The 25,993-nt window shown below is 37.8% G+C and overlaps 1 protein-coding gene across 1 annotated transcript in view; it reads right to left on the bottom strand.

Moving 5' to 3' along the window:
* Positions 1–9,322: 9,322 nt before the first annotated feature.
* Positions 9,323–25,993, bottom strand: part of PPP2CB (protein phosphatase 2 catalytic subunit beta) — a 36,643-nt gene continuing 19,972 nt past the window's right edge. The window contains exons 2-7 of the mRNA XM_032329407.1: positions 21,402–21,611; positions 19,664–19,837; positions 17,144–17,233; positions 16,868–17,029; positions 15,208–15,326; positions 9,323–10,026 (exon numbers count right to left, since the gene is read on the bottom strand). Of these exons, the coding sequence (XP_032185298.1) occupies positions 9,954–10,026; positions 15,208–15,326; positions 16,868–17,029; positions 17,144–17,233; positions 19,664–19,837; positions 21,402–21,611 (828 nt within the window). The 3' untranslated portion in view covers positions 9,323–9,953. The remainder of the gene's footprint in view (positions 10,027–15,207; positions 15,327–16,867; positions 17,030–17,143; positions 17,234–19,663; positions 19,838–21,401; positions 21,612–25,993) is intronic.

The raw sequence follows: 25,993 nt of genomic DNA, 5'->3' as shown, positions 1-25,993 counted from the left end.
TGAATACTGAGCCACACTTGCATCCCTGTAGTAAATAAATAAATCCACTTGATTGTGGTGAATGATTTTCTTGATGTTTGTTATGTTTATTGTATAATGCAGTTTCCTAATATTTTGTTGAGGATTTTTGTATCTATGTTCAGGAGAGATATTGGCCTGTAGTTCGTTCTCTCTCTCTCTCTTTTTTTTTTTTTTTTTTTTGTTTAGGTCTTTATCTGGTTTTGGTGTCTGGGTAATGCTGGCCTCTGAATTTGGAAGCTTTCCTTTCTCTAGTATTTTTTGGAATAGTTTGAGAAGAGGTATTAAGTCTTCTTTTTTTTTTATTTTAAAGATTTTATTTATTTATATGACAGACACAGATCACAAGTAGGCAGAGAGGCAGGCAGAGAGAGGAGGAAGCAGGCTCCCCGCTGAGCAAAGAGCCCGATGTGGGGCTTGATCCCAGGACCCCGGGATCATGACCCGAGCTGAAGGCAGAGGCTTTAACCCACTGAGCCACCCAGGCGCCCTGGTATTAAGTCTTCTTTAAATGCTGGTAGAATTCACCTGGGAAGCCATCTGATACTGGCCTTTTGTTTGTTGGCAGTTTTTTTTGATTACTGAGTCAATTTCACTGCTAATAAGCAGTCTGTTCAAATTTTCCATTTCTTCCTGATTCAGTTTTGGAAGGTTTTATGTTTCTAGGAACTTATTCCTTTCCACTAGATTGTCCAATTTTTTGGCACATACATTTTCCATAATTTTTTCTTATAATTTTTTGTCTGTGGTGTCAGTTGTTATTTCTCCTCTTTCATTTCTGATTTTGAGTTCTCTCACATTTTTTAATGAGTCTCACTAAAGGTTTATTAATTTTCTTGATCTTTTCAAAGAACTGCTCCCAGTTTCATTGATCTATTCTATTGTGTTTTTAGTCTCTTTCATTTATTTCTGATCTAATCTTATTTTTTTTTCCTTCTGCTGGCTTTAGGCTTTTTCTTTTTAAAGATTTTATTTATTTATTTGACAGAGATCACAAGTAGGCAGAGAGGCAGGCAGAGAGAGAGAGAGGAGGGAAGCAGGCTCCCCGAGAAGCAGAAAGCCCCGATGCGGGGCTCCATTCCAGGACTCTGGGATCATGACCTGAGCTGAAGGCAGAGGCTTTAACCTACTGAGCCACCCAGGCACCCTGGCTTTTTTCTTTTTCTAGCTGCTTTAGGTTTTAAGGTTAGGTTGTTTACTTAAGATGTTTTTGTTTTTGCTTCTTGAGGTAGGCCCATATTGCTATAAACTTCCCTCTAATTTTTTTCAAAAGATTTTATTTATTTATTTGATAGAGACACAGTGAGAGAAGGGGGAGGGAACGGGCGAAGTAGAAGCTGACTTCCTCTGAGCAGGGAGCCCCATGTGGGTGTTGATTCCAGGACCCTGGGTTCATGACCTGAGCTGAAGGCAGATGCTTAAAGACTGAGCCACCTAAACTTCCTAAACTTCCTTGTTCATTGTGCCCCTAAACTTCCTTGTTATTACTGCTTTTTGCTCTCTTCTCTTGTGTTTTGACAGCTTTCTTTAGTGATATGCTTGTATTCATTTTTCTTTCTTTTTGTGTATCTATTACAGATTTTTGATTTGTGGTTACTTATATATAACATCCTATGTATATAGCAGTCTATATAAAATTGATAGTTTCTTAAGTTTGAATCTGTTTTATTATTATGTTAGTCACCATACAGTATGTCATTAGTTTTTGATGTAGTGATCTAAGACTCATTGTTTGTGTATAACACCCAGTGCTCCATGCAATACATGTCCTCCTTAAGGCCCACCATTGGGCTCACCCACCTTCCCACCCTGAATCCATTTTAAATTTTTACTCTTCCCAAAGTTTTATGTATGTGATGTTATACTTTTATTTCCTGACTCCCTTGACTGATTTTTATAGATATAGTTGATTTTACTGTGTTTGTGCTTTAACCTCTGTACTGGTTTTATAAGTGATTCATCTATCTTTATGATGTTTGTATTTACTTGTGAAATGTTTTTCTTTCATAATTTTCTTACTCCTGATTAAGGCCTTTTCTTTTCTTTCTTTCTTTCTTTCTTTTTTTTTTTTTTTAGATTTTATTTATTTATTTGAGAGAGAGACAGTGAAAGAGAACATGGGAGGGGAGAAAGTCGCAGGGAGAAGCAGACTTTCCAAGGAGCAGGGAGCCTGATGTGGGACTCCATCCCAGGACTCTGGGATCATGACCTGAGCTGAAGGCAGTCACTTAACCAACTGAGCCACCCAGGCGCCCAAGGCCTTTTCTTTTAACTCAGAGAATACCTTTTAATTAACATTTCTTGTGAGTGTGGTTTAATGGTAATGAACTCCTTTATCTTTTGTATGGAAATTTTATCTTCCTTTCTATTCTGAGTGATAGCCTTGATGAATAGAGCATTTCTGTTTGCAGATTTTTGGTTTTTTTTTTTTTTTTTTTTTTTAGGACTTTATTTATTTGTTGGAGAGAGAGAGAGAGAGCAAGCGAGCAAGCAAGGGGAGCAGAAGGCAGGAGAAGCAGGCTCCTCACTGAGCAAGGAACCCAATGTAGGAGTTGATCCCAGGACCCTGGGATCATGACCTGAGCCGCAGGCAGATGCTTAACAGACTGAGTCACCCAGGCAGCCATGTTTGCAGGTTTTTTCCTTTCAGCACTCTAAGTATATTATGTCACTTTTTTCTGGATTGCAAAGTTTCTGCATTAAAATCAGCTGATAGCCTTATGGAGTTTCCCTTGTAAGTAACTGTTTCCTCTTGTTGCTTTAAAATTCTCTCTTCATCACTAGTATTTAGCATTTTAATTATTATGTGTCTTGGTGAGGACCTTCTTAGGATTGATTTTATTGGGGGCTCTCTGTGCCCCCAATAAGATCTGGATATCTGTTTCCTTCCTCACATTAGGGAAATTTTCAGCTATTATTTCTTCAAATAAACTTTCTACCTCCTTTTTTCTATCTTCTTCTGGAATCTCAATAATGTGAATGAGGAGATCACTGAGTTCCCTTAATCTATTCTCACTTCTTATCCTTTTTAATTTCCCCAGTTTTTCTCTGTTGCTTTCCAGTACCCAACCTTCCAGATTACTCCTCCATTCTTCCACCTCTTCTAATCTACTATGTATTACATCTAGTGTTTTTTTTTTATTAAGTTCTTCATCTGTGATTGGTTCTTTTTTATGTTTCTATCTCTTTGTTGAGAGTCTCACTGAGATTCTCCACTCTTTTCTTAAGTCCAGTAAGTATCTTTATGACCATTACTTTGAATTCTCTATCAGGCATATATCTCCATTTCATTTAGCTCTTTTGCTGTGACTTTTGTCCTGTTTTTTTTGTTTGTTTGTTTGTTTTGTTTTTGTTTTTTCATTTGGGTTGTATACTTTGTCTCTTCATTTTATCTAACTCTGTGTCTGTTTCTCTGTGTTAGGAAAGTTATCCGTGTCTCCTGCTTTTCAAAGTATTGGCCTTATGAAGAAGAGGTCCTGTTAGTGCCCTGCAGTACAGTGTCCCACTCACTAGAAACTGGTGCTTCATGGGAATTTCTCATGTGTGTTGCACCCACCCCGTTCTGGTGGTTGAGCCACATTCACCTTCAGTCCCGCTGGCTGCAATAGCCATCTTTGCCTGTTGTGGGCAGTTTGTTTCCTGTATTGGTAAGGGGCCTATATGGGACCACCTTGGGTATGAAGTGGGGTGGTGTCAGCAGACAGATCAGATGCTGCCCTCAGTCTGCTGGAATGCACCTACCTGGAGGGTGTACTCCCTGCATTGTCCCCTGAGAGGCTATCACTGATGTAGGGCCTGCAGTCAGACGAGATGTCTGTCCGCAGTCCACTGCTGGGGCTGCACTGGAGCTGGTGTGTGTGGTTATCTTCTCCTCTCTCCAGGACAAGACTCACTTTGGAATTGTGTTGGCTACTATGGGGGCTGTTTTCAGAAAGAGACATGTCAGCTACTTTGTAGGGACTCCTGCCAAGTGGGATAGTTTGAGTAGGGCAGCGGAAGGAGAACTTTGGGATAGGGTGCACATTGTTAGCAAGTTAGGTGGTGTGTTCATTTTGGTTCCTATAGGTGGGTGCATGTCTAGGCTGGATGTAGAGGAGGGAGATGGTACATCAGCTCTTTTGTTCTTGGAGAAGTCCCCTAAAGATCTTTCCCCCTCTAATACACATTCTGAGATTAAATCGCCTTCCCATTTACTCCAGGTATTTTTTCCAACAACTGCTTCTATGCGGTATCTCAGCAAGATTGTTACACCATCTCTTTAAGGGCAGGCACTCAGTTTTCTATTCCCTCCGGCTTTCCCAGAGCCAAACTTGCTGATTTTTAAAGTTCCCACTGTTAAGCCCCACTGATTGCAAGAACTAACAAAGTTAGTCCTCTCTGGTTTTCAAAGCCAAATGCTACGGGGAGTCATATTCCCAGAGCAGCTCCCCTGTGTCTGGCAGTGTGGTGTGGACTTTCCTCTCCTTTCTTCATAACTATGATGTCCCTTCCATTTGTGGTTGATCTCACTGGTTAATTTTCCCCTCTCTACTGGTTAGTTTGATTCCTGAGACTCTACCTTTCCTACTACTTTTCTTTCCCATGTGGTTTCCTCTCTATGATTAACTATGGAGAGTCTGTTCCACCAGTCTTTGGATTGTTTTTTGGGTTAGTTGCACTGATGTGTCTGTTATCTAGGTGTATCTGTGGGACAAGATAAGCTTAGGCTCCTCCTACTCTGTCATCTTCCCAGGCTTCCTTGGCAATTGTTATTAATAAAGAAGGTCTTATTTATTGTAGCCTTTCTAATGAGTGTGAATTACCTCAGTTATGCTTTTAGTTAACACTTCCTTAATGCTGAGCTTTCATTTATGTACTTATTAGCCATTTGTATGTCTTTGGTGAAATGTCTATTCTTATTTTCTGCCCATGTTCTGATTGGGTTGTCTTATTAACGAGTTTAACAGTTCTTTTTTTTTTTAATTTTTTATTTATCAGAGAGAGAAGGCGTGCACACACAAGCAGGCAGAGTGGCAGGCAGAGGCAGAGAGAGAAGCAGGCTCCCCGCTGAGCAAGGAGCCTGATGCGGGACTCGATTCCAGGACCCTGGGATCAGGACCTGAGCTGAAGGCAGTGGCTTAACCGACTGAGCCACCCAAGCGTCCCAGTTCTTTTAAATTCTAGATATAAGTCCTTTATCAGATATGTGTCTTGAAAACATTTCCTTTCAGTCTATTGTCTTTTCTTTCAGTTCTGTTTAAGTGTAAATGTTTATTTCCTAGGTCTAGTTTATCAATTAAAAATTTTTATGAACCTTTCTTTTGATATCACCCCTAAGAAATCATTGCCTAACCCAAGGTCTCAAAGGGGTTCTATGTTTTTTTTTTCTTTTTTTTAAGATTTTATTTTTAAGTAATTTCTACTCCCAAAATGGTGCTCAAACTCTTGACCTCAGGATCAAGAGTCCCATGCTCTTCTGACTGAGCCAGCTAGGTGCCTCAGGGTTCTGTGTTTTCTAAAGTTTGTAACAGCTCTTATGTTTAGGTCTGATCTGTTTTTAGTGAATTTTTGTTTACAGTATGAGGTATGCATTTAAATTTGTCCTTCTGTAGCATGTGTATATAGAATTGTCCTAACACCATTTGTTGTAGAATCCCTCAATGAATTGCCTTACCACTTTCTCAAAGGATAATTAACTATAAATGTAAGGATTTATGTCTGGACTCTTAATTTTTTTTAAAGATTTTATTTATTTGAGAGAGAGAGAGCACAAGCAGGGCGAGCAGTAGAGGGAGAGGGAGAAGCAGGCTCCCCACCAAACAGGGAGCCTGATGTGGGACTTGACCCCAGGACCCCGGGATCATGACCTGAGCTAAAGGCAGATGCTTAACCATCTAAGCCACCCAGGCACCCTCTGGACTCTTAATTTTGTTCATTGATCTGTGTATCTGGGCATACCAATACAACACGGTCTTGAAAATTATAGTTTTATAACAAGTTCTGACATTGGAAAGTGAATGTACCCGTTCTTGTTTTTCCAAATTATTTTGGCTATTGTAGAGGTTTTGTCCACATATGTAAAATTTATTTTTTCATAACCAGTTTTTCTAAATTTTGTTTTATGGAAGTTAAAAGTTCATTTACCCTTGAATTTAACTCTTTAAATTCCAAAAAGAATAGGTACTTCTGAAAATTTTTGCTTTTAATAGTTTCAAGTTTTTATTTAAATTCTAGTTAACATATAGTGTAATATTAGTTTCAGTAGAATGTAGTGATTCATCACCTACATATAGCACCCAGTGCTCATCACCACGAGTGCTCTCCTGAATACTCATCACCCATTTACCCTATCCCACCGCTCACCTCCCCAGTAGTCCCGTTTGTTCTCTATAGTTAAAGAATATGTTTATGGTTTGCATCTTTTTTCCCCATGTTCATCTGTTTTCTCTTAAATTACTGAGTGAAATCACTTGGTAGTTGTCTTTCTCGGATTTGTTTCACTTAGCATATACTCCATCCATTTCACTACAAATGGCAAGATTTCATTCTCTTCTATGGTTTTTATGGATGCTTAACCAACTTTGCCACCCAAATACCCCATATACCACCTCTTCTTTATCCATTCATCAACGGACATGTGGGGTCTTACCATAATTTGGCTATTGTTGATAATGCTGCTATAAGCTTCAGGGTGCATGTATCCCTCTGGGTCACTATTTTTGTATCCTTTGTGTAAATACCTAGTAGACAATTGATCGGTCATAAGGTAGTTCTAGTTTTAACTTTTTGAAGAAATTCCGTATTATTTTCCAGGGTGGCTGTACCAGTTTGCATTCTCACCAACAGTGTAAGGTTTCCCTTTCTCCACATCCTTGCCAAAATCTGTTGTTTCCTGTGTTGTTATTTTCAGCCATTCTGACTGGTGTGAGATGATACCTTATTGTAGTTTTGATTCATTACTTCCCTGATTTTGAGCATCTTTTCACGTGTCTGTTGGCCATGTGTGTATCTTCTTTGAAAAATGTCTATTCATGTCTTCTGCCCATTTCTTAACAGGATTACTTTTATGAAGGGGTGTTGAGTTGTGTAAGTTCTTTATAAATTTTGGATACTAACCGTTTATCAGATGTATCATTTGCAAGTATCTTTGCGCCTTCCAAAGGCTGCCTTGTAGTTTTGTTGTTTCCTTCTCTGTGTACCACCTTTTTATTTTGATGGAGTCCCAATAATTCATTTTCACTTCTGTTTCCCTTGCCTCCGGAGATGTACCTGGTAAGTTGCTACAGCTGATGTCAAAGAGGTTGTTGCCTGTGTTCTCTAGGACTTTGATGGTTTCCTGTCTCACATTTAGGTCTTTCATTCATTTTGAGTTTATTTTTGTATATGGTTTAAGAAGGTTCTCCAGTTTCATTCTTTTGCATGTTGATGTCCAGTTTTCCCAACACCATTTCCTGAAAGACTTTTTCCCATTGGATATTCTCTCCTGCTTTGTCAAAGATTAGTTGACCGTAGCATTGTGTGACCATTTCTGGGTTTTCTATTCTGTTTCATTGATCTATGTGTGTTTGTGCCACTACCATACTGTCTTATCATTACAGCTTTGTAATAATAGTCTGGAATTGTGATGCCACCAGCTTTGCTTTTCAACATTCCTTTGGCTATTTAGAGTCTTTCATGGTTCCATACAAATTTTAGAATTGTTTGTTCTAGCACTGTGAAAAATGCTGGTGGTGTTTTGTTAGGGATTGCTTTAAATGTGTAGACTGCTTTGGGTAATACAGACATTTTAACAATATTTTCCCTGCCATTTTACTGAATTCATGTATCAGTTCTAGTAATTTTTTGGTCTTTTTACATTTTCTACAGAATATCATGTCCTCTTATTTTTTCTATTTTCTAAATTGCATTGTACTCAGAGGTGTCCTATTAAAAAAACTTGACAAAAATGTGTGCTCTATTAGGGCACAGAGATCTACCTATGTCTATTACATCTTCCTTCCTTTCTTCCTCCCTCCCCCCACTTCCTTTTTTTGAGAGAGTGCACAAGAATGGGGAGGGCCAGAGGAAGAGGGAGAGAGCATGGAGTTCAACATGGGGCTTGATCTTATGGCTCAGATCATGACCTGAGCCAAAATCAAGTTGGATACTTAACTGACTGAGCCACCCAGGTGCCCTTCTATTATATAAATCTTATTAAAATGTTTTATTAAATACTCTACATCTTTGACTTAACAATGAGTTGAATTCTGCCATTATAATAAAAACTTGTCAACCTGGTTTTTCAGGATTTTTTATTTTCATAGTGAGGCTATTCTGGTATGTACATACAAGTTTAGAATTATGAGTTAACTCTATTTGTACTAATGTTCTGTTCTTAAATTTTGTCTCAATGTCTATTTTAATATTAATATAGCTATTTCAGGTTTCCTTTGATTAGTATCTTCTCAGTCTATTCCATCTTTTAATTTTCAACATGCCTGACTTTTTGCTTTTGGTATGTGCCTTGCAATCAGGACATAGTTGGATTAAAAAAAATAAAAAATGACCCTATGTCTTTTAACTAGAGAACTCCATCCATTGCCATTGAGATATTTATTCTACCATCTTGTTTTCTTCTATAAAGACTTAAAAAATCTAATTTTCTCTAGTGTCTTCCACCCTCCGATACTCACCCTTACACTGACTCTATATCCACCCCCCTCGGAATTTATATATTAGTAATGGAGCTATTTATTACTTACTATTTCTACTAAACTTTCTTTTGGAGATTAATTCTTATTTCTAGAGCAATGGAGAAAGACAAAATATATTTTGGCTTTTAGAAGATTCTTCCTAGCTATAGAACATTCTAGTTTTAGCATATACTACATATTTGAATATATTAATATAAACTACCTAGTAAAATGTTTAGAAATAAAAATGGTTTTTATGCTCTAAACTTTTCCAGCCTACTATTTGAGGTTTTCTTCTGAATATAAGCCCGACACAAAAAACATTGCCAATAAATTATCTCAACACAACTGTTTATCACAGGTCAAGAGATTTATTTTTTATTTTTTTTTAAAGATTTTATTTATTCACTTGACAGACAGAGACCACAAGTAGGCAGGGAGACAGGCAGAGAGAGAGGAGGAAGCAGGCTCCCTGCTGAGCAGAGAGCCCAATGCGGGGCTCGATCCCAGGACCCGAGGATCATGACCTGAGCCAAAGGCAGAGGCTCAACCCACTGAGCCACCCAGGTTCCCCAAGAGATTTATTTTTTAAGAGGCTTTATATCAAGTGTCAAAAAAGAACTTTTCATTTAAAGCATACCACAGTAAACCAATTTTTGTTTAAAATGGAAAGTTTATTTGCTCAGTACACCAAATAGGATGCAAGCACTGTCATGACAAGTACACAGAAATATGCAGATCGACAGAAAACAGTCACTTAAATGAAGGGAAACCTTTTAAAATGTTATGACAACATACTCCCAAGAATCTTTTCTTCAGTTAATTTAACTATACATTTTCAATAAAATAAAGGGTAATGGATTAAGTGGAAGTTAGCTTGTGAATTTTTCTTAAAAATAAAACTCCAACTCTACCAATCCATGCCAGTTAAACACTATAACTAAAATTTCCAAGTAAGTGCAAAAGGCAATGAAGGAGTTAGTTACCTTTTTTGCTTGAACAGTCCAGAGGAAAATGGTTACTACAAATACAGCAGGCAAACTGTTAAGACTGACCGATCTAGAACATAGTGTTGTACTAAATTTCAGTCTCAAATTGTGCTAAATGCTCATCATTAGTATGGCACATTTTGGTCCATGATAATGTTTAATGCCAAGACAGATCCCAATTTGTTACAGAAACACATACATTACTGTTGCTTTTTTTGTTTTGTTTTTAAATATATATATTTTAAAAAGCCAGGTATACTTCCACATACAAAGGCAGGTTTTTCCCAGGAGGAATTTACAGGAAGTAGTCGGGGGTGCGCCGGGTAACATGAGGCTCTCCACGACGAGGTGCTGGGTCAAACTGAAGGCTATAAATGGCAAAGAAGCAAGCAAGTAGTTAAAGGATTTGAATTTAAAAGCAAATCCAAGAATAAGACCCTGTAGAAAGGGTCTTTTACTATGTTTAGGACTGGAATAACCCTGGGCAAGTCACTGCATGTGTGCTCTTCCGTAAAACGATCTCACAGAGCTACGATGAAAACTGAAGCAGACAAAATGTCTGATTCAGTGGCTGGCAGAAAAGATTTGCAGTATAATTATCAGTTGAATGAAAGCTGTGAGAATGGACATTTTTTTTTTTTAGTTCTAGATTTTAGAGGAAAGCATTTAGTCTTTCATGATTAAGAATGATGTTATTAGGGATGCATGGGTTGCTTGGCTAGTAAAGTGTCTGCCTTAGGCTCAGGTCATGATCCCAGGGGAGCAGTGTTGGGCTCCCTACTTGGCATGGAATCTTCTTGTTCCTTTTTCTCTGCCCCTCCTGCTTATAATCTAATAAATAAAACCTTTTTTTAAAAAATGGTATTAGCTGTGAGGTTTCTGTAGATGACTTTATCAGGATGAGTATTTTTATTAGGAAAGTGTGCTGGATTTTGACAAATGTTTTTCCTGGCTTAACTGAGATGATCATGTGTTTTTCTGTCCAACAGTTTATTGCTTTGATTTTTCATATTTTGAACCAACTCTGTCTTCAGTTTTTAATACTCTGTTGCAGATTTTTGCAACTATAAGCATAAAGAGTATTGGTTTGTAATTTTCTTAAATTATCTTTGATTTTGGTATTAGGGAAATACAGACCTCAAAGAATACATTGGGAAATGATCCCTCCTATTCTATTCTTAGTCTCTGTGAAACATTCCTGTTAATTCCTTTTTATTTTTCATTTTTTTTTAAAAGATTTTATTTATTTATTTGACAGACTGAGATCACAAGCAGGCAGAGAGGCAGGCAGAGAGAGAGAGGGAAGCAGGCTCCCTGCTGAGCAGAGAGCCCGATGCGGGACTCGATCCCAGGACCCTGAGATCATGACCTGAGCCGAAGGCAGCGGCTTAACCCACTGAGCCACCCAGGCGCCCTCCTTTTTAAATTTTTAAGTCGTTCCATCAGTGAAGTCAACCGGGCTTGGGGGCTTTCCTTTGTAGGAAGTTTTAAAACACTAATTCAACTTTTTCACCTATTATAGGTCTATACAGATTTTCTGACTCAATTTTGGCAGTTTATCTTTCTAGGAATTGTCCATTTTATGCACGTTACCTAGTTGGTTGCCAGACAGTTATACATTGTATTCCTTTGTAATTCTTTTTATTTCAGTAAGGTCTACAGTGACTTTGGTAATGTGACTCTTTACTGATTTTTGTTTGGCTAGTCTAGTTGAGAAGAACCAACTTCTGGCTTTGGTATTTTTTCCATTTATTCCCTCTTTATTTGGTTTGCACTGGGTTTAGGTTGTTCTTCTGTTCCTAGGGGCTTTAAAATGTAAAGTTAGGTTATGGACTTGATCTTTCTAAAATCTGATTTTTAATATAGGCACTTACAGTTATATACTTCCCTGCAAACACTGCTTTCACTGTCTCTCCTATGTCTTGGCACTTTGTGTTTTCAATTTCCCTTATGATTTATTCTTTGATTCAGGTCATTTAGGAGTATGTAAATTTCCACAATTATACATTTTCCAGTTTCCCTTCTACTTCTGATTTCTATTTTCAATCCACTGTATTTGGAGAACATATTTTGTAGGACTTCAATATTATTTTTTTTTAAGGGGGAACAGAGGGAAAGAGAGAATCTTAAGCAGGATCCATGCCCAGTGTGAAGCCTAACATGGGGCTTGATCTCGTGACCCTGAGATTATGACTTGAGCTAAAATCAAGAGCTGGATACTTAACTGACTGAGCCACCCAGACACTCCTCAGTAGTCTTAAGTTTACTGAGGCTTGGTTTATAGCCCAGCATACAGTCAATCCTAGAGAATGTTCCATGTACATTTGACCAAACTGTATTCTGCCACTGTTGGGTGGAATGTCCCATAATGTTAAGTTACAGTACTTCTCAAGTCTTCTATGTCACTGGTGATCTTCTGCCTAGTTCTGTTATTGCAAGTGGCATAATAAAGTCCAACTCTTGTCAAATTGTCTATTTCTCCCTTCAATTCTGTTCATTTTTTGCTCCATAGTTAAGTGTGTTGTTTGCAACTGGTATATACTCCTAATGCTTTGACTCTTTCATCACTGTGAAATGTCTTTATGTCTAATTTACAATTTTTATTTTGAAATCTGTTTTGTCTAATTATTAGTATTAACTAGTTCAAGTCATGTGGTTGCTGTTAGCATGGTATATTTTTCACCTAATTTACTTTCAACCCATTTGTTTTTAATCTAAATTATGCTTTCTGTAGATATATAAAGCTGGATCTTAAAAAAAAAATCTAGTATTTTTGCCTTTTTGACTGTATAACTTAAACCACTCACATTTAATACGGACATGACTGGATTTATACCTGCCATTTTTTCTTTTTTTGTCTTGTTTCTTGGTTCCCACTTCAACTGCTTTTTTATTAAAAGCATATTTTCTAGTGTGCCATTTAAAATCCTTTAGTAAGTTCAGTTATTTTCTAAATTATTATTGGTTGCTTGAGAACTTAACAATACACAACTTAATTCTACTGCAGTTTATAAATTCCAGTCAATTTAGAGAAATTTACTTCTATATAGTAAGTTGCTTTCCATTTCTTAATTTTTTTGCTACCGATGTTAAAATCCCCAAAATGCATTTATAGTTACTTTTTCCTATAATCTCATGCCCTTAAAGAAGCTGAGAAAGAGCAGGTGTGTATAGATTTTGTTACATTAACTTCTCATTTTTATCTTCTTCATATTCTTCCTTTGGATTCAAGTTATTAGTTAAACACACATACACGACAGTAACTGTAAATGACAGTATAACTGCATCTTTTTAACGGATTTAAAAACCAGCTACATATAGGTGCAAAAACAATATGGATGTATTTGTAGTGTAGCTGAATTTTTAAGAAATGTAACAGACAAAAGAAGAGCAAAGAAAAGCTTTCCTGGGATCACAGTCACCACTGGGAGACAAGATGACTGTGCACATATATTAGCTATACCCACACAGGAACAATTAGAGCATTCTTGAAAACATTCCTTTTTTTTTTTTTAATTTATTTATTTGTCAGAGAGAGAGTGAGTGAGAGCGAGCACAGGCAGACAGAGTGGAAGGAAGAGTCAGAGGGAGAAGCAGGCTCCCTGCGGAGCAAGGAGCCCAATGTGGGACTCGATCCCAGGACGCTGGGATCATGACCTGAGCCGAAGGCAGCTGCTTAACCAACTGAGCCACCCAGGCGTCCCTCTTGAAAACATTCCTAAGCCACACACAGACTATGCTGAGTCAAATAGTTTACCTCCAAAATTCATGTCAGTTCAGAACCTCAGAATGTGACACTATTTGGAAATAAAGTCTTTACAGATGTTATTAGTTAAGGTGAGGTCTTACTGGATTAGGTTGAGCCCTAAATTACTCTGGTGGTATCCTTTTCTTTTTCTTCTGAGAGAGAGAGAGGATGAGCAGGGAGGGGCAGAGGGAGAAGAGGAGAGAGAATCTCAAGCAAGATCCATGCTCAACATGGAGCCCAACATGGGGCTCCATCTCATGACCGAGACCATGACCTTAGTCAAAATCAAGTCAGATGCTCAACCAACTGAGCCACACAGGCACCCCATCAATCTGATGGTATCTTTATTAAAGAAGAAAGAGACACACAGAGGAGAGTGCCAGGTGAAGACAGACTGGGGTGATGATTTCAGGAGCCACCAGAAGCTAGAGAGAGGCAAGAAAAGATTCTTCTTTAGAGCCTTTACAAGAAACATCACCCTGCCAAAACCTTGATTTCAAACTTGTAGCCTCCACAAATGTGAGAATAAATTCCGTTAAGGCACCCACTTTGTGGTACTTTGTTAGAGCAGCCCTAGGAAACTGAAACATAGATTAATCAACAAAAGGTTATATAACCCTCAATGATACCAGAGGTTTAAACACAATACTGATCAAGTTACTCTGACCCAGGAAGCCAGGCTTAAAATCCCAGCCACATACATCTCTGATGGTCTGGAAAATGACATTATGTGCATCCTTAAGGCTGCACCCTCTAAGGACTAATCAAGCAAGGAAAATCCAAGGTACTAGTATGCTTCGTTGAATTGTGAGCCAAAATACGTATTCTTTCTACTCTGATAGCAACTTCTAGCCATGTATGGTCCCAGTGAGTTCACTGGATTAGGGTGAGCCCTAAAATTTCAGTGACCAAGGGGGCTGGAGCATAACCTCTGACCAGTCAAAGTGGCTTATGCCCACCCAGAGGGAACCTCTAAATAAATCTGTTGTTTAGTTAACAAAGGTTTAAAGATTAGGGGGCCTGGGTGGCTCAGTGGGTTAAAGCCTCTGCTTTCGGCTCAGGTCGTGATCCCAGGGTCCTGGGATCGAGCCCCTTGTCAGGCTCTCGCTCAGCGGGGAGCCTTCTTTCCTTCCTCTCTCTACCTGCCTCTCTGCCTACTTGTGATCTCTGTCAAATAAATTAAAAAAAAAAAAATTAACAAAGGTTTAAAGATTAAACCTAGGAAAAAAGTCTGAGCAGGTCCCAGAGTAGAATGACTGTGAAGCAGTTTCTGTACACGGGATCTGGAAAGACGGGGAGGGAACAGGTTATACTGAGCCCAATCCACAGATTCTGGCTATTACTGAGATTTAGTGTATTTTCTAGTCTGTGTTTCTCTATGGGCTGTATGCATTTCAGACAATATTTATTTAAGACAATAATTATTTAGGGCGCTGGGTGGCTCAGTAGGTTAAGCCACTGCCTTCGGCTCAGGTCATGATCCCAGAGTCCTGGGATCGAGTCCCGCATTGGGCTCTCTGCTCAGTGGGTAGCCTGCTTCCTCCTCTCTCTCTCTCTGCCTGCCTCTCTGCCTACTTATGATCTGTCAAATAAATAAATAAATTCTTAAAAAAAAAAAAAGACAATAATTATTTAAAATAACCTTCCATGTAAATAACTGTTTCTGTTGGGGAAAGGGTTTGCCACGTTCCTCATTCCACTATTCCAGAAGCAGAAATCCTCCAATTTTAGTAATTGCATTTAAGTAATTGCATTTCTAAAAGCTATTACATACAACTTAAACAATTTTCAGGTTACTTACAAGGAGTATTTTAAAGTATCATCTAATTCCATGATAGCAGCCTGGTTCCCACAACGGTAACAGTAATTGGGCGCACTGAAAATGGTAACCACATTCCGATCATGACACCAATTGTATCCCTGCAATGTTTAAAAAAAAAAAACAAAACACAAAACAACATTTCACTATGAAATTGTAATCTTGACATGGGTCAGTTTAGAAAAGTAAATTCAAAAATTCCAAATATTGTTGGTGGCAATGTAGTCTTCTCTGCTCCCTTATAGGGAGGGTGTCCATCCTTAACACTGTGCACCCGCACGGAACACTGCAGTGCACTGCTGGGCCAGGGTACTGTGGCGGGAGCTCGGGAACGGCGCTCTTCCACTGACATCTATGCTTCGGCTCTTGGCTCAGGTACGTATTAAAATTTCTTCCACAAAGATGGAAGATTTCTTACTTTTCCTTGAGTTACTGCTTTATATATTTTGAATCTATTACTAGGTAAACACAAACTCAGAATTGTTTCTTCCCTAGCCAACTGGGCCAGTTTCCATCAGTAAAGACCTCTTATTTCTATATGCATTTTTAATTTCAGAGGCTGTTCTGATACACATTATTAGCTGTATTTTGGATAATTATCTAACTAATATACCAATATACCATTTTCCCTCTACTTCTAGTCTATAGTGCCATTATGTTTTATTTTTTCATTATGTTTTAGATTCATCCCAAGTAGCAGCTGAATTCTGATTATCTAATTCAGAGTCTCAGTATTTTAGGGAAGTAAAAAATTTTAACCGTTCACATTTCTTATGATTACTGATATAATTAGGTTTATCTTTACCATATGAATTTATATTCCTTATTAATAACCATGTTCTCACTCTTCCTCCTGCCTCAACTGGGTGAAGTTTTCTCTAACATCTTGAAGTCACTCCCTGACTTAAAAGAATAAAATTCAGGAGTGCCTGGGTGGCTCAGTCCTTAAGCGTCTGACTTCAGCTCAGGTCATGATCCCAGGGTCCTGGGATTGAGCTCCGCCATCAGGCACCCCGCTCTGCGGGAAGTCTGCTTCTCCCTCTCTCACTCCCCCTGATTGTGTTTCTTCTCTTGCTGTCTCTCTGTCAAACAAATAAAATCTTTTAAAAAATTATTTATTTATTTATTTGACGAGAGAGACAGACATACAGTGAGAGAAGGAACATGGCAGGGGGAGAGGGAGAAGCAGGCTTCCTGTTGAGCAGAGAGCCTGACTGGGGTTTGATCCCAGGACATGACCTGAGTCAAAGGCAGATGCTTAACAGCTGAGCCACCCAGGCACCCCAATAAATAAAAAATCTTAAAAAAAGAGAAAAAAAAAGAAAAAGAAACATGTGGAGGAGGGGAAGCTGGAAGACAGAGACAGAACAGTAAAATATGAAAATATATTTGAGGAATCAATGTAGAATACAAGGGGATTTTTTTGATAATATTTTTGGAACTTTTGTCTATGTCTAAATTATTTTCCAAAGTGAGTTTTAATTTTGCTCTGGCCAACTAGTAATTTCCCCTATTTGCTGAAACCAACTCAATTTTTTCTCATTTCATTTAGGTAATAGGGAGGAATGTTTCACAAAGCCTTATTACAGAAATATATACTTATTTGAAATAAAGATCCTCATCCCCGAGGAAAAAGACATACCTCCATTACAAGTTGGTGAGCTCGAGAAACCAGTGTGAGACCATTGGCATGGTTAAATGTTTCAGAAATGTCCTGTCCAAATGTGTAGCCAGCACCACGTGGTGAGATACCCCATCCACCACGATCATCTGGATCTGACCACAACAGATCACACATTGGGCCCTGGCCAAGAAAATTAAGTACATGTTATAAATTACTAACAGTCAAGTTGAACTAATTTAGCTTTACCATAATGTGATTATATTTCTTTCTTTTTAAAATTGAAACTAAGTTTACCTCATGTGGAACTTCTTGTAAACGATCCAAAGCTCTTATATGATCCAGTGTATCTATGGATGGAGAGAGGCCACCGTGGAGGCAGAATATCTGTTTGTGAATAAAAAAAGAAGTCTTTATTAAATGCTGAAAGTTAATGGAGAGTAAAAAAACTAATGGTTACAAAATGTAAATCCTAATAGATTTGCTTTACAAAATGAAGTTTAATAATATTCACGTTGAGGTGGCTCAGTGGGTTAATAAGCCTCTGCCTTTGGCTCAGGTCATGATCTCAGGGTCCTGGGATTGAGCCCTGCATCGGGCTCTCTGCTCAGCGGGGAGCCTGCTTCCACCCCTCTCTGCCTACTTGTGATCTCTCTCTCTCTGTCAAATAAATAAATTCTTAAAAAAAAAAATTCACTGTGGAAAATTTATAAAATACAATGAAAAAGGAAACAAAAATCACATTATTAGAGAAAGCTACCAATACTTTAAAATACTTTTGTCCTTATAATCCTAATATTTTGTGTAGTGTTTTCCCCCTTCTCTAGTGAATGGGATCTCTATTCTTGTGACTCAGCATTACACTTTTTGCTAACATATAGAATTTTTTTGTTTCTCTAACAGCAAGGACACTACCAATCCTATTACTGGCTCCAACACTTTTTCAGCTTTCTTAAAGAGTTCTCTGAGTACATAAATCATGTTGTTAGCAAAAATATTTATTAACTTCTCAATGTTTATACCTTTTAATTCTTTTTAATGCTCAGTGCACTGGCTAGGATTTCTAAAACAAAACTGAAAAATACAATTTTTCTGTTTGTTTTGGATAAAATATCTATTCCCAGACCTATCCTGTAGGGTTCTGATCAGAGAGAATAGTAATAAAAAGTTTTAGAGGGCTTTTTTTTTTTCCTGATTTTGATGAGGTTTCTGATGTTTTGCTGATCAAGTACAGTCAGTATAAGTTTCCTTATTCAATTAATGTTATCTTATTTTACTACTTAATTAGTTTTATTTTTTTGGTGCTTGCCATGTCTGGTTTAGTGAGATGATACTTTTGAAGCTCTCCATTCCTAAGCTCTAGAACATAAATTATGCATGTTCCTTAAAGGTTTGGTAGAATTTGCCCATAAAAGTATCCAGATCTGATTATAATAAAGCTGTGCCCTGTTACTGTGATATGTAAGCAGATCCATATTGATGGACCTCATTCCTAGTGATTTTTTGGTATCCATTTGTGCTTTTTTAAAGATTTATTTATTTGGGGGGGGGGGTGCAGAGTGACAAATCCTGAAGCAGATTCCCTGCTGAGCTGGGAACTGACTTGGGGACTTGATCCCAGGATCCTGAAATCATGACCTGAGCTGAAATCAAGAGATAGATGTTTAAACAACTGAGCCACCCAGGCACCCCTCCATGTCTGCTTTTATCTTTAATCCTTTAAGTTTATTTTACTATGGCTATTTACTTAAAGTTTATTTATTTATTATAAACTTTATTTATAATTTATAAATTTATTTATGCATAAACTATTTATTATAAATATTATTAAGTTTATTTACTATGGCCATTCATTGAGTTAAATATTTCACATTTCCTTTAATTTTTTTTTTTTTTAACAAAATGAAATGTGAGATTATGTATTTCCTTGCATTTCACCCCTGTTTACATCCAAAACTTTTGGTCTACATTGTACTTCCACTGTCATTTAGAAATAATTTGTGAACTCTTAAAGTCCACATTGTTTTCTTTCATTTTAGCCAAGTCTAGGCAAAATATTGTTCTTTAAAATTAATTATTGCAGTGTCCAATATCATGGCTGGGAAAATGTGGACCGTCAGGGCCACACAGAAAAGGCTATCACCAAATTATGAGTGATCTATTATGCCCATGACAATTCTAGGCTTTTATACAGTTTAGGAATTGCAGACTTGCACCACATGTTATTTACTGGTACTGTATGCTTCATATTTAAAGTTAAGTCAGTTCATGTTCACAGGGATTTATCTCTTAGAAACTCGAATATAGAAACTTGTGCAATTTTCTTATACTTCTGAATGTTTTACAGTATGTCTATAATACTCGTTACAGGTGGAAACAAAGCATGCACTTCTTATGTAATACACATTATTGCTTGCAATTACCACGAAAATAGGAATAAAAAGTTATTAATGGTAACCAGCCAACAATGTGTTTACAGATGGAGCTAGTTTTAAAAAACAGCTTTGCGTTACACTAGTATTGTACTTTAGGGTCTTAAGCATTTATTTATGATATTTCTAATAGGAAAGCATATTGTCAAATTCCTTAGCAATAATATTTACACACACATCTGAGGACAACAGGGAAATCTGCTGATCACAATGTACATAAAACTTACCCTAATTCTCTATTCTGAAATTTTAATTATAATGAAAAGAGGCAGAGAAGGCCAAGGGGATACAGAAATGTCATGTAAATCTAAACCCTAAATTACTAACAGAAAATCTTCTCTTACTTTTATTTCTGCCCCACCCACCGTATAAGCACATACCCTACCTGTCCATCTACTAAAGCTGTAAGTGGAAGATAATCAAATAGATCTGTAAAGTATTTCCAAACATTGGCATTTCCATACTTCCGTAGGCATTCATCATAAAAGCCATATACTTGGGTAATCTGTCGGCTTTCGTGGTTTCCTCTCAATATTGTAATGCGTTCTGGATAACGCACCTGCAGGAAAAGCAAAAGAAATTCATGGTACAAAGCATATTTTTACTGGTGTTAAACACATTAACTTCTGACCCATTTTTTTAAAAAATGGTTCTTTTGTGTGCTGTTACATTAAGTGCTAATTCTTATTCATAGTTAAACATTTTCTCATTTATTATTAACTGACCTTTGAAATATTTATAGTCCATCGTCTTCATTACTATTTATACCACCCTCACTGGAATGCTTACTAACTGATATCTATGTTATTGTAACAAAACTGTATCTGATTCTTGGTCTTTAATATCCTCTTGATCTTCAAAGGTTCACCAGTCTTCTATGTCTTTTCAGAACACTATGTCTTACTGCTGAATGGATACTGATGGCTAAAGATTTGGACCTAAGATAAATTCCCTTATATACTAATTCCTCTCTCCCCTTTTCTTATTTCCCACAGAAAGACTGTATTTGCTAACAAAAACAGGCCTCTGTCAAATTTGAGCAAGATTTCAAATGTATTTAGAGTCTCCTTTTCACAACAAAACAGAGAGACATACCTTACAGCATACTATTTGGTCAGGAATGTGTCTGGTAAGAATTCTGTAAACCAAATTAACCTAAAAGTTGCAAATGCATATTTCAGTTTATATGTATTAACTATCCATTATGTGCCCAACATTAAGCTCACGTTTAAAGTTAGGTACCAGGTCTACATAAATGTAATAATACATGACTTCTGTTTAGGGATTCATCTCATCAAGGAGATAGGAGACATAAATAATACACGGTAAAAAGCCACTATGTGATATATGTAAGGGGTGGGAAATTAAGTTTCTCAGTAATTCAGAGTAAAAGGAATAACGCTAAAGTGGTTGAAGGCTTCAAGAAAGATGTAGGGTTTAAGTAAGTCTTGGCAGAAGAGTTAAGAAGTCAGAGTAACCTTATGGGGAAATCAGATGGAAATAATGAAGACAGGCAGAGCACTGAAACTCTGATCAGAGATACAGAGTTTATGCTACCAAATACTGGCAGGCAAATTCAGGCTACACTATAAAGGGCCAGCCAAGCAGTCTGAGCTACCAGCAACATGGAATCTCTGAAGAGTTTGGGGACAGAAGAGTAGTAAGAAGAAGTGTTAAATAACAGAGATTTAATCTTGAAGCATACGTAAGGCAGATTTGGAGGGATCAGCAACATTAGCTCCCATACTTTTACAGTAACTGAAGCTGTGAAGTGACTGTAGACATAACTGTGTGATAGAGAAAAACAGACACAGGAATAACAGACTTCTTAAGGCAAGAATTAAATTGACTATATATGAGGGAAACCTAAGGAAAAGATGGTTCCAAGACTTCAGCTGTGGATTATCTAAGGGAATAATTTACCAGAATTACGCAGGACACATTGAATGTATAATTTTCATTTCTCTCTCTTTTCCAAGATGTAAAACCAACTATTATATTTCAAGGGGCTGTAAACTGAATAGATCATAAAATATAACAGATGATATGCAATACTGCCATCCTCGCCTTTTGGAAGTTTAAAGCTTGAAAAAAAAAGTAAAATTGAATTTCATTAATCATACCTTTAATGCCACAAGAAGAGTCACAGTCTCCACTGAGTAATAGCCTCTGTCTACATAGTCGCCCATGAATAGATAGTTTGTATCTGGTGATTTTCCACCAATTCTAAAGAGTTCCATAAGGTCATGGAATTGACCATGCACATCTCCACACACCGTAACAGGACAACGCACCTCTTGCACATTTGACTCTTTTGTTAAAATTTCCTTAGCCTGTTTAAAAAAAAAAAAAAAAAAGAAATCATTAAAAGCAACATTTCTTGCACAGTAAAAGAAAAGCCTGGGAAAAAAGACATCTGAAATGAGCCTTAGAAAATCATAAAACTAAAACCACAATGAGATCTGATTATTAGGATAGCTAAATTTAAAAGGTAACAAATGTTTCTGAGGATGTGGAGAAATTGGAACTCTCACGCACTGCTGGTGGAAATGCAAAGTGGTACAGCTGCCATGGAAGAGTCTGGCAGTTCCTCAAGACGTTAAACATAATTACCATGTGATCCAGCAATTCTGTTCCTAGATATAGGCTTAAGAGAAATGAAAACTTAAGTTTACACAAGATCATGGCAGCTTTATTCATAACAGCTAAAAAGTGGAAACTACCTAAATGTCCAATAAGTGATGAGGGGATAAATAAAATGTGGTGTTATTTGTTCAACGGAGTATTATTCAGCAATAGAAAGTACTGATACATGTCACAACTCTGGAAACATTGCTAACTGCAAGAAGGCAGTCACAAATGGCCATATATATTATGACTCCATTTATGTGAACTGTTCAGAAGAGGCAAATATACAGAGACAGAAAATTGCCTAGGGCTGAGAGGATTGGGGGATAAAAGCTAAGAGGTACAGGGGTTCCTTTTGTGGGAAATGAAAATATTGTGGTGATGGATGTCCATATCTGACTATACTAAAAGCCAATGAGCTGTACACTCTAAATGAAATGCATTATATTCAGTAGGAGTACATCTAGGGGAATTCGATCTCAAAAAAGTTGTTTTTGGGGGGCACTTGGGTAGTTCAGTCGGTTAAACATCCAATTCTTGATCTCAGCTCAGGTTCTGATTTCAGGATGAGGAGTTCAAACCCTGTGCTGGGCTCCACGTTGGGCATGCAGCCTACTTAAAAACAAAACAAACTTTCCTTCCCCCCACAAGAAATAATCTTTTTAAAAAATATCTTAATTTTTTCAATGTTCCAAGATACACTGTTTATGCACCACACCAATAAATCTTATTTGCATTTTTAAAAAGGTTAATAAAAGTAACAAATCGCTTATTCAAAATTCTGGCAAATAAACATCTTATACCAATTCATAGGCTAACGTTCAACTTCCTTATTTCAACCATTTTATGTATCAGTAAAACTAGAAGGTCCTGAAGGACAGGATTTATATATAAACAATGGCAAATTACATAAATGAACTAAGTTCAAGTTCCTTACACCTCATCTACCCAGCAACTTTGCCTAACAGAAAGAGCCCAGAATCAGAGAAAATTAAAAAAGGCCTCTGAAGTACTAAAACAGATGATGATAAAAGTGTATGTACCTCCCCACCAATCTGCCAGAAGAGTCTCTTAGGCCTTCTTCTGGCTCTTTAGGCCTTCTTCTGGCCCTTTTGTTATGTGCAAAATTCCTCTTCTTTTTCTTTCTTTTTTTTTTTGTAAAATTCTAGTAAGAGATTTACAGCTTCCAGGTCTATGGCTGATTAGGAACAGAAAACCAGAAAACCACAAAACCAAGTCGTAGGAACTGGGACCAAGAATAAGAAACAACCTGAAACAGGGTGATGGCATAGAAAATGATATAGCAACAAAAGTCAAACACTAAGGATGAAACTTAAAGTAGGACCCAGAAGAGGAGAGCTGAAACTGGTAGGAGAGTAGAATTTTAGGGACATTTCTCTGCCCTGCCAGATGTCATCATCTAGGAGCATTTAAAAACATGAATTTTGAGTTTCTATACATAGGTTCCTATTGCTCTGTATCTCTCTGTCAACAGACTAACATTCTTGCCAATGGGTGTGAAACAGTATCTTTTAATTTGCACCTCTACTTTTTTTTTTTTAAAGCAGCTTTGTGTGTGTGTGTGTGTGTGTGTGTGTGTGTGAGAGAGAGAGAGAGAGAGAGAGAGAGAGAGAGAGAGAAATGCCTAACTCACAAAATCGGGCTTTTATTTGGTTGTTTATATTTTCCCTATATAGTTGTATCAGTTTTCCCTCTTTATGGTCTGTGCTGCTTGGCTGGGTTTTGTTTTAGAAATTTTTCTCCTGGGGTGCCTGGGTGGCTCAGTTGGTTAAGTGTTTGTTTCTGGCTCAGGGCATCATCTCAGGGTTCTGGGATCAAGCCCTGGGTCACGCTTCCTGCTTAGTGGAGAGTCTGCTTCTCCCACTCCTTCTGTCCTTCCCCCCTGCCCTTGTGTACAGCCTGCTTCTGTCTCAAAGGAATAAAATCTTTAAAAAATTTGTTCTCCACACAGAGGTCAAAAAAGGCATTTTTGCATTTTTATCCGAGTTTTGTTTTTCATACTTCACGTCTTTAATTCAGCTAGAATTTGTTTATATGACATAATGTAGGGTTCTTTTTTTAAGATTTTAAGTAATCTACACCCAATGTAGGGCTCAAAATCTACAACTCCAAGACCAAGAGTCCCACACTCTTCTGACTGAGCTGGCAGGCACCCTGTGATTCATTTTTGACTTGATTTTTCCTAATGGCTAGTCAGCAGGCTCAGCATTATTATTTATACAGCGCTTCCTTTTGTAAAGACCAGCGTTCTATTTCCTGATTTCTTACCTGCACTGAAACAACCCTGTACACCCTCTTAGATTCCCTTAGAATTCTTTTTCTGAAGACGCTGCCTGTCCTCTGAACTGCACTGCAGTCACCGCTGACGGCGCCCTGCCTGGCTAGAGTCTAAGCAGTGGTGGTGGAGCTGCCTGGGCCTCACTTCAAGCCCTAACTACGCCCCGCTGCTCCTCTCCTTCCGGATGTGGATGGAATGCCACATGGTGGGATGGGGGCATCTGGCTTCTTGAGCTGGGGCTGAAGGAAGGATGCACAATCTGGAGACATGTAGGAGTCATCTCGTGGAGTGTACCTTGACCCGAAGGAGAGAGAGAATGAAGGCAACAAGGAAATAAACTGCCAACCTGTTTTTTTTCCTTTTATGAACTTCTCTGAGGTATTTGTCTGCTTTGGCAGAAGCTCCACTTCCCAAGGTAACACATCATAGGTCACCCTGCTTCACAGCTTTCTTGCCTGATTTTTTCCCCCTTCCCCTTATCTATTAGGGCTTGCACAGTCCCTGAATAAAGTGTCAGCGTCTTAATCCTTGCCTCAGATTTCCTTCTCACTGGTCTACTGCCCATGCATCAATAAAAGTCTGATTTAATTACGATGAGAAATCATGGTAACAGGGAACTGAAGCTCCTTTCCTTATTTCTTTTATTCAAAATTATCTATTTTTGATCCCTTCATTAAGCCTGCCATATGAATTTTAAAACTATTCTGTCAAGGCCTATTAAAACTTTGTTTAGATTTAAAAAAAATATATTTTATTTATTAATTTGACAGAAAGATCACAAGCAGGCAGAGAGAAAGGGGATGAGCAGACAGCCCAATGCCGGGCTCGATCTCAGGATCTTGAGACCATGACCTGAGCTGAAGGCAGAGGCTTATTAACCCATTGAGCCACCTATTAGATTTTTGACTCAAATTGCATTGAATTTACATATATTTATAGTCATCTTTATTTTATTTTTTTTTTAAGATTTTATTTATTTATTTGACAGAGAGAAATCACAAGTAGATGGAGAGGCAGGCAGAGAGAGAGAGAGAGAGAGAGGGAAGCAGGCTCCCTGCTGAGCAGAGAGCCCGATGCGGGACTCGATCCCAGGACCCCGAGATCATGACCCGAGCCGAAGGCAGCGGCTTAACCCACTGAGCCACCCAGGCGCCCCTATAGTCATCTTTAGAATACTGTTTTTTTTCACTGATGAAAACGGTATTGCCCATTATTTAGGTCTCCCTTATTATTCAATTTCATAATTGTCTAATAATACCTACTTGCTGTTGCTACTGTCAGATATAATCCAAAGTAATTTATATTTGATACTATGCTGGGATTTAAAAAATACCTCCTATGCCAGATTTTTACTTAATACTCTTATAATGTGGAATACTTAAAACTTTAGTTTATAGAGTCTCTTGGATTTTTCATACATACTATAGAATGACACTTTTGTTTTTTCCCTTTATAAATCTTATAGTTACTAATGTCATAAGGAACAACAGAGATTTATTTCTCACAGTTCTAGAAGTCTAAGATTTCCTGAAACTTAGTAAGATCAAACTCCTCTGATCTACAAGTCTCGTAATTTCTTTTTTTTTTTTTTTTAAAGATTTTATTTATTTGTCAGAGAGAGCGAGAGAGAGCGAGCACAGGCAGACAGAGTGGAAGGCAGAGTCAGAGGGAGAAGCAGGCTCCCTGCGGAGCAAGGAGCCCGATGTGGGACTCGATCCCAGGACGCTGGGATCATGACCTGAGCCGAAGGCAGCTGCTTAACCAACTGAGCCACCCAGGCGTCCCCAA

The sequence above is a fragment of the Mustela erminea genome, chromosome 21, assembly GCF_009829155.1.
Source record: "Mustela erminea isolate mMusErm1 chromosome 21, mMusErm1.Pri, whole genome shotgun sequence".
In the NCBI taxonomy this organism is placed as follows: Eukaryota; Metazoa; Chordata; class Mammalia; order Carnivora; family Mustelidae; genus Mustela; species Mustela erminea.
This window is presented reverse-complemented; position numbering and strand designations above follow the sequence as displayed.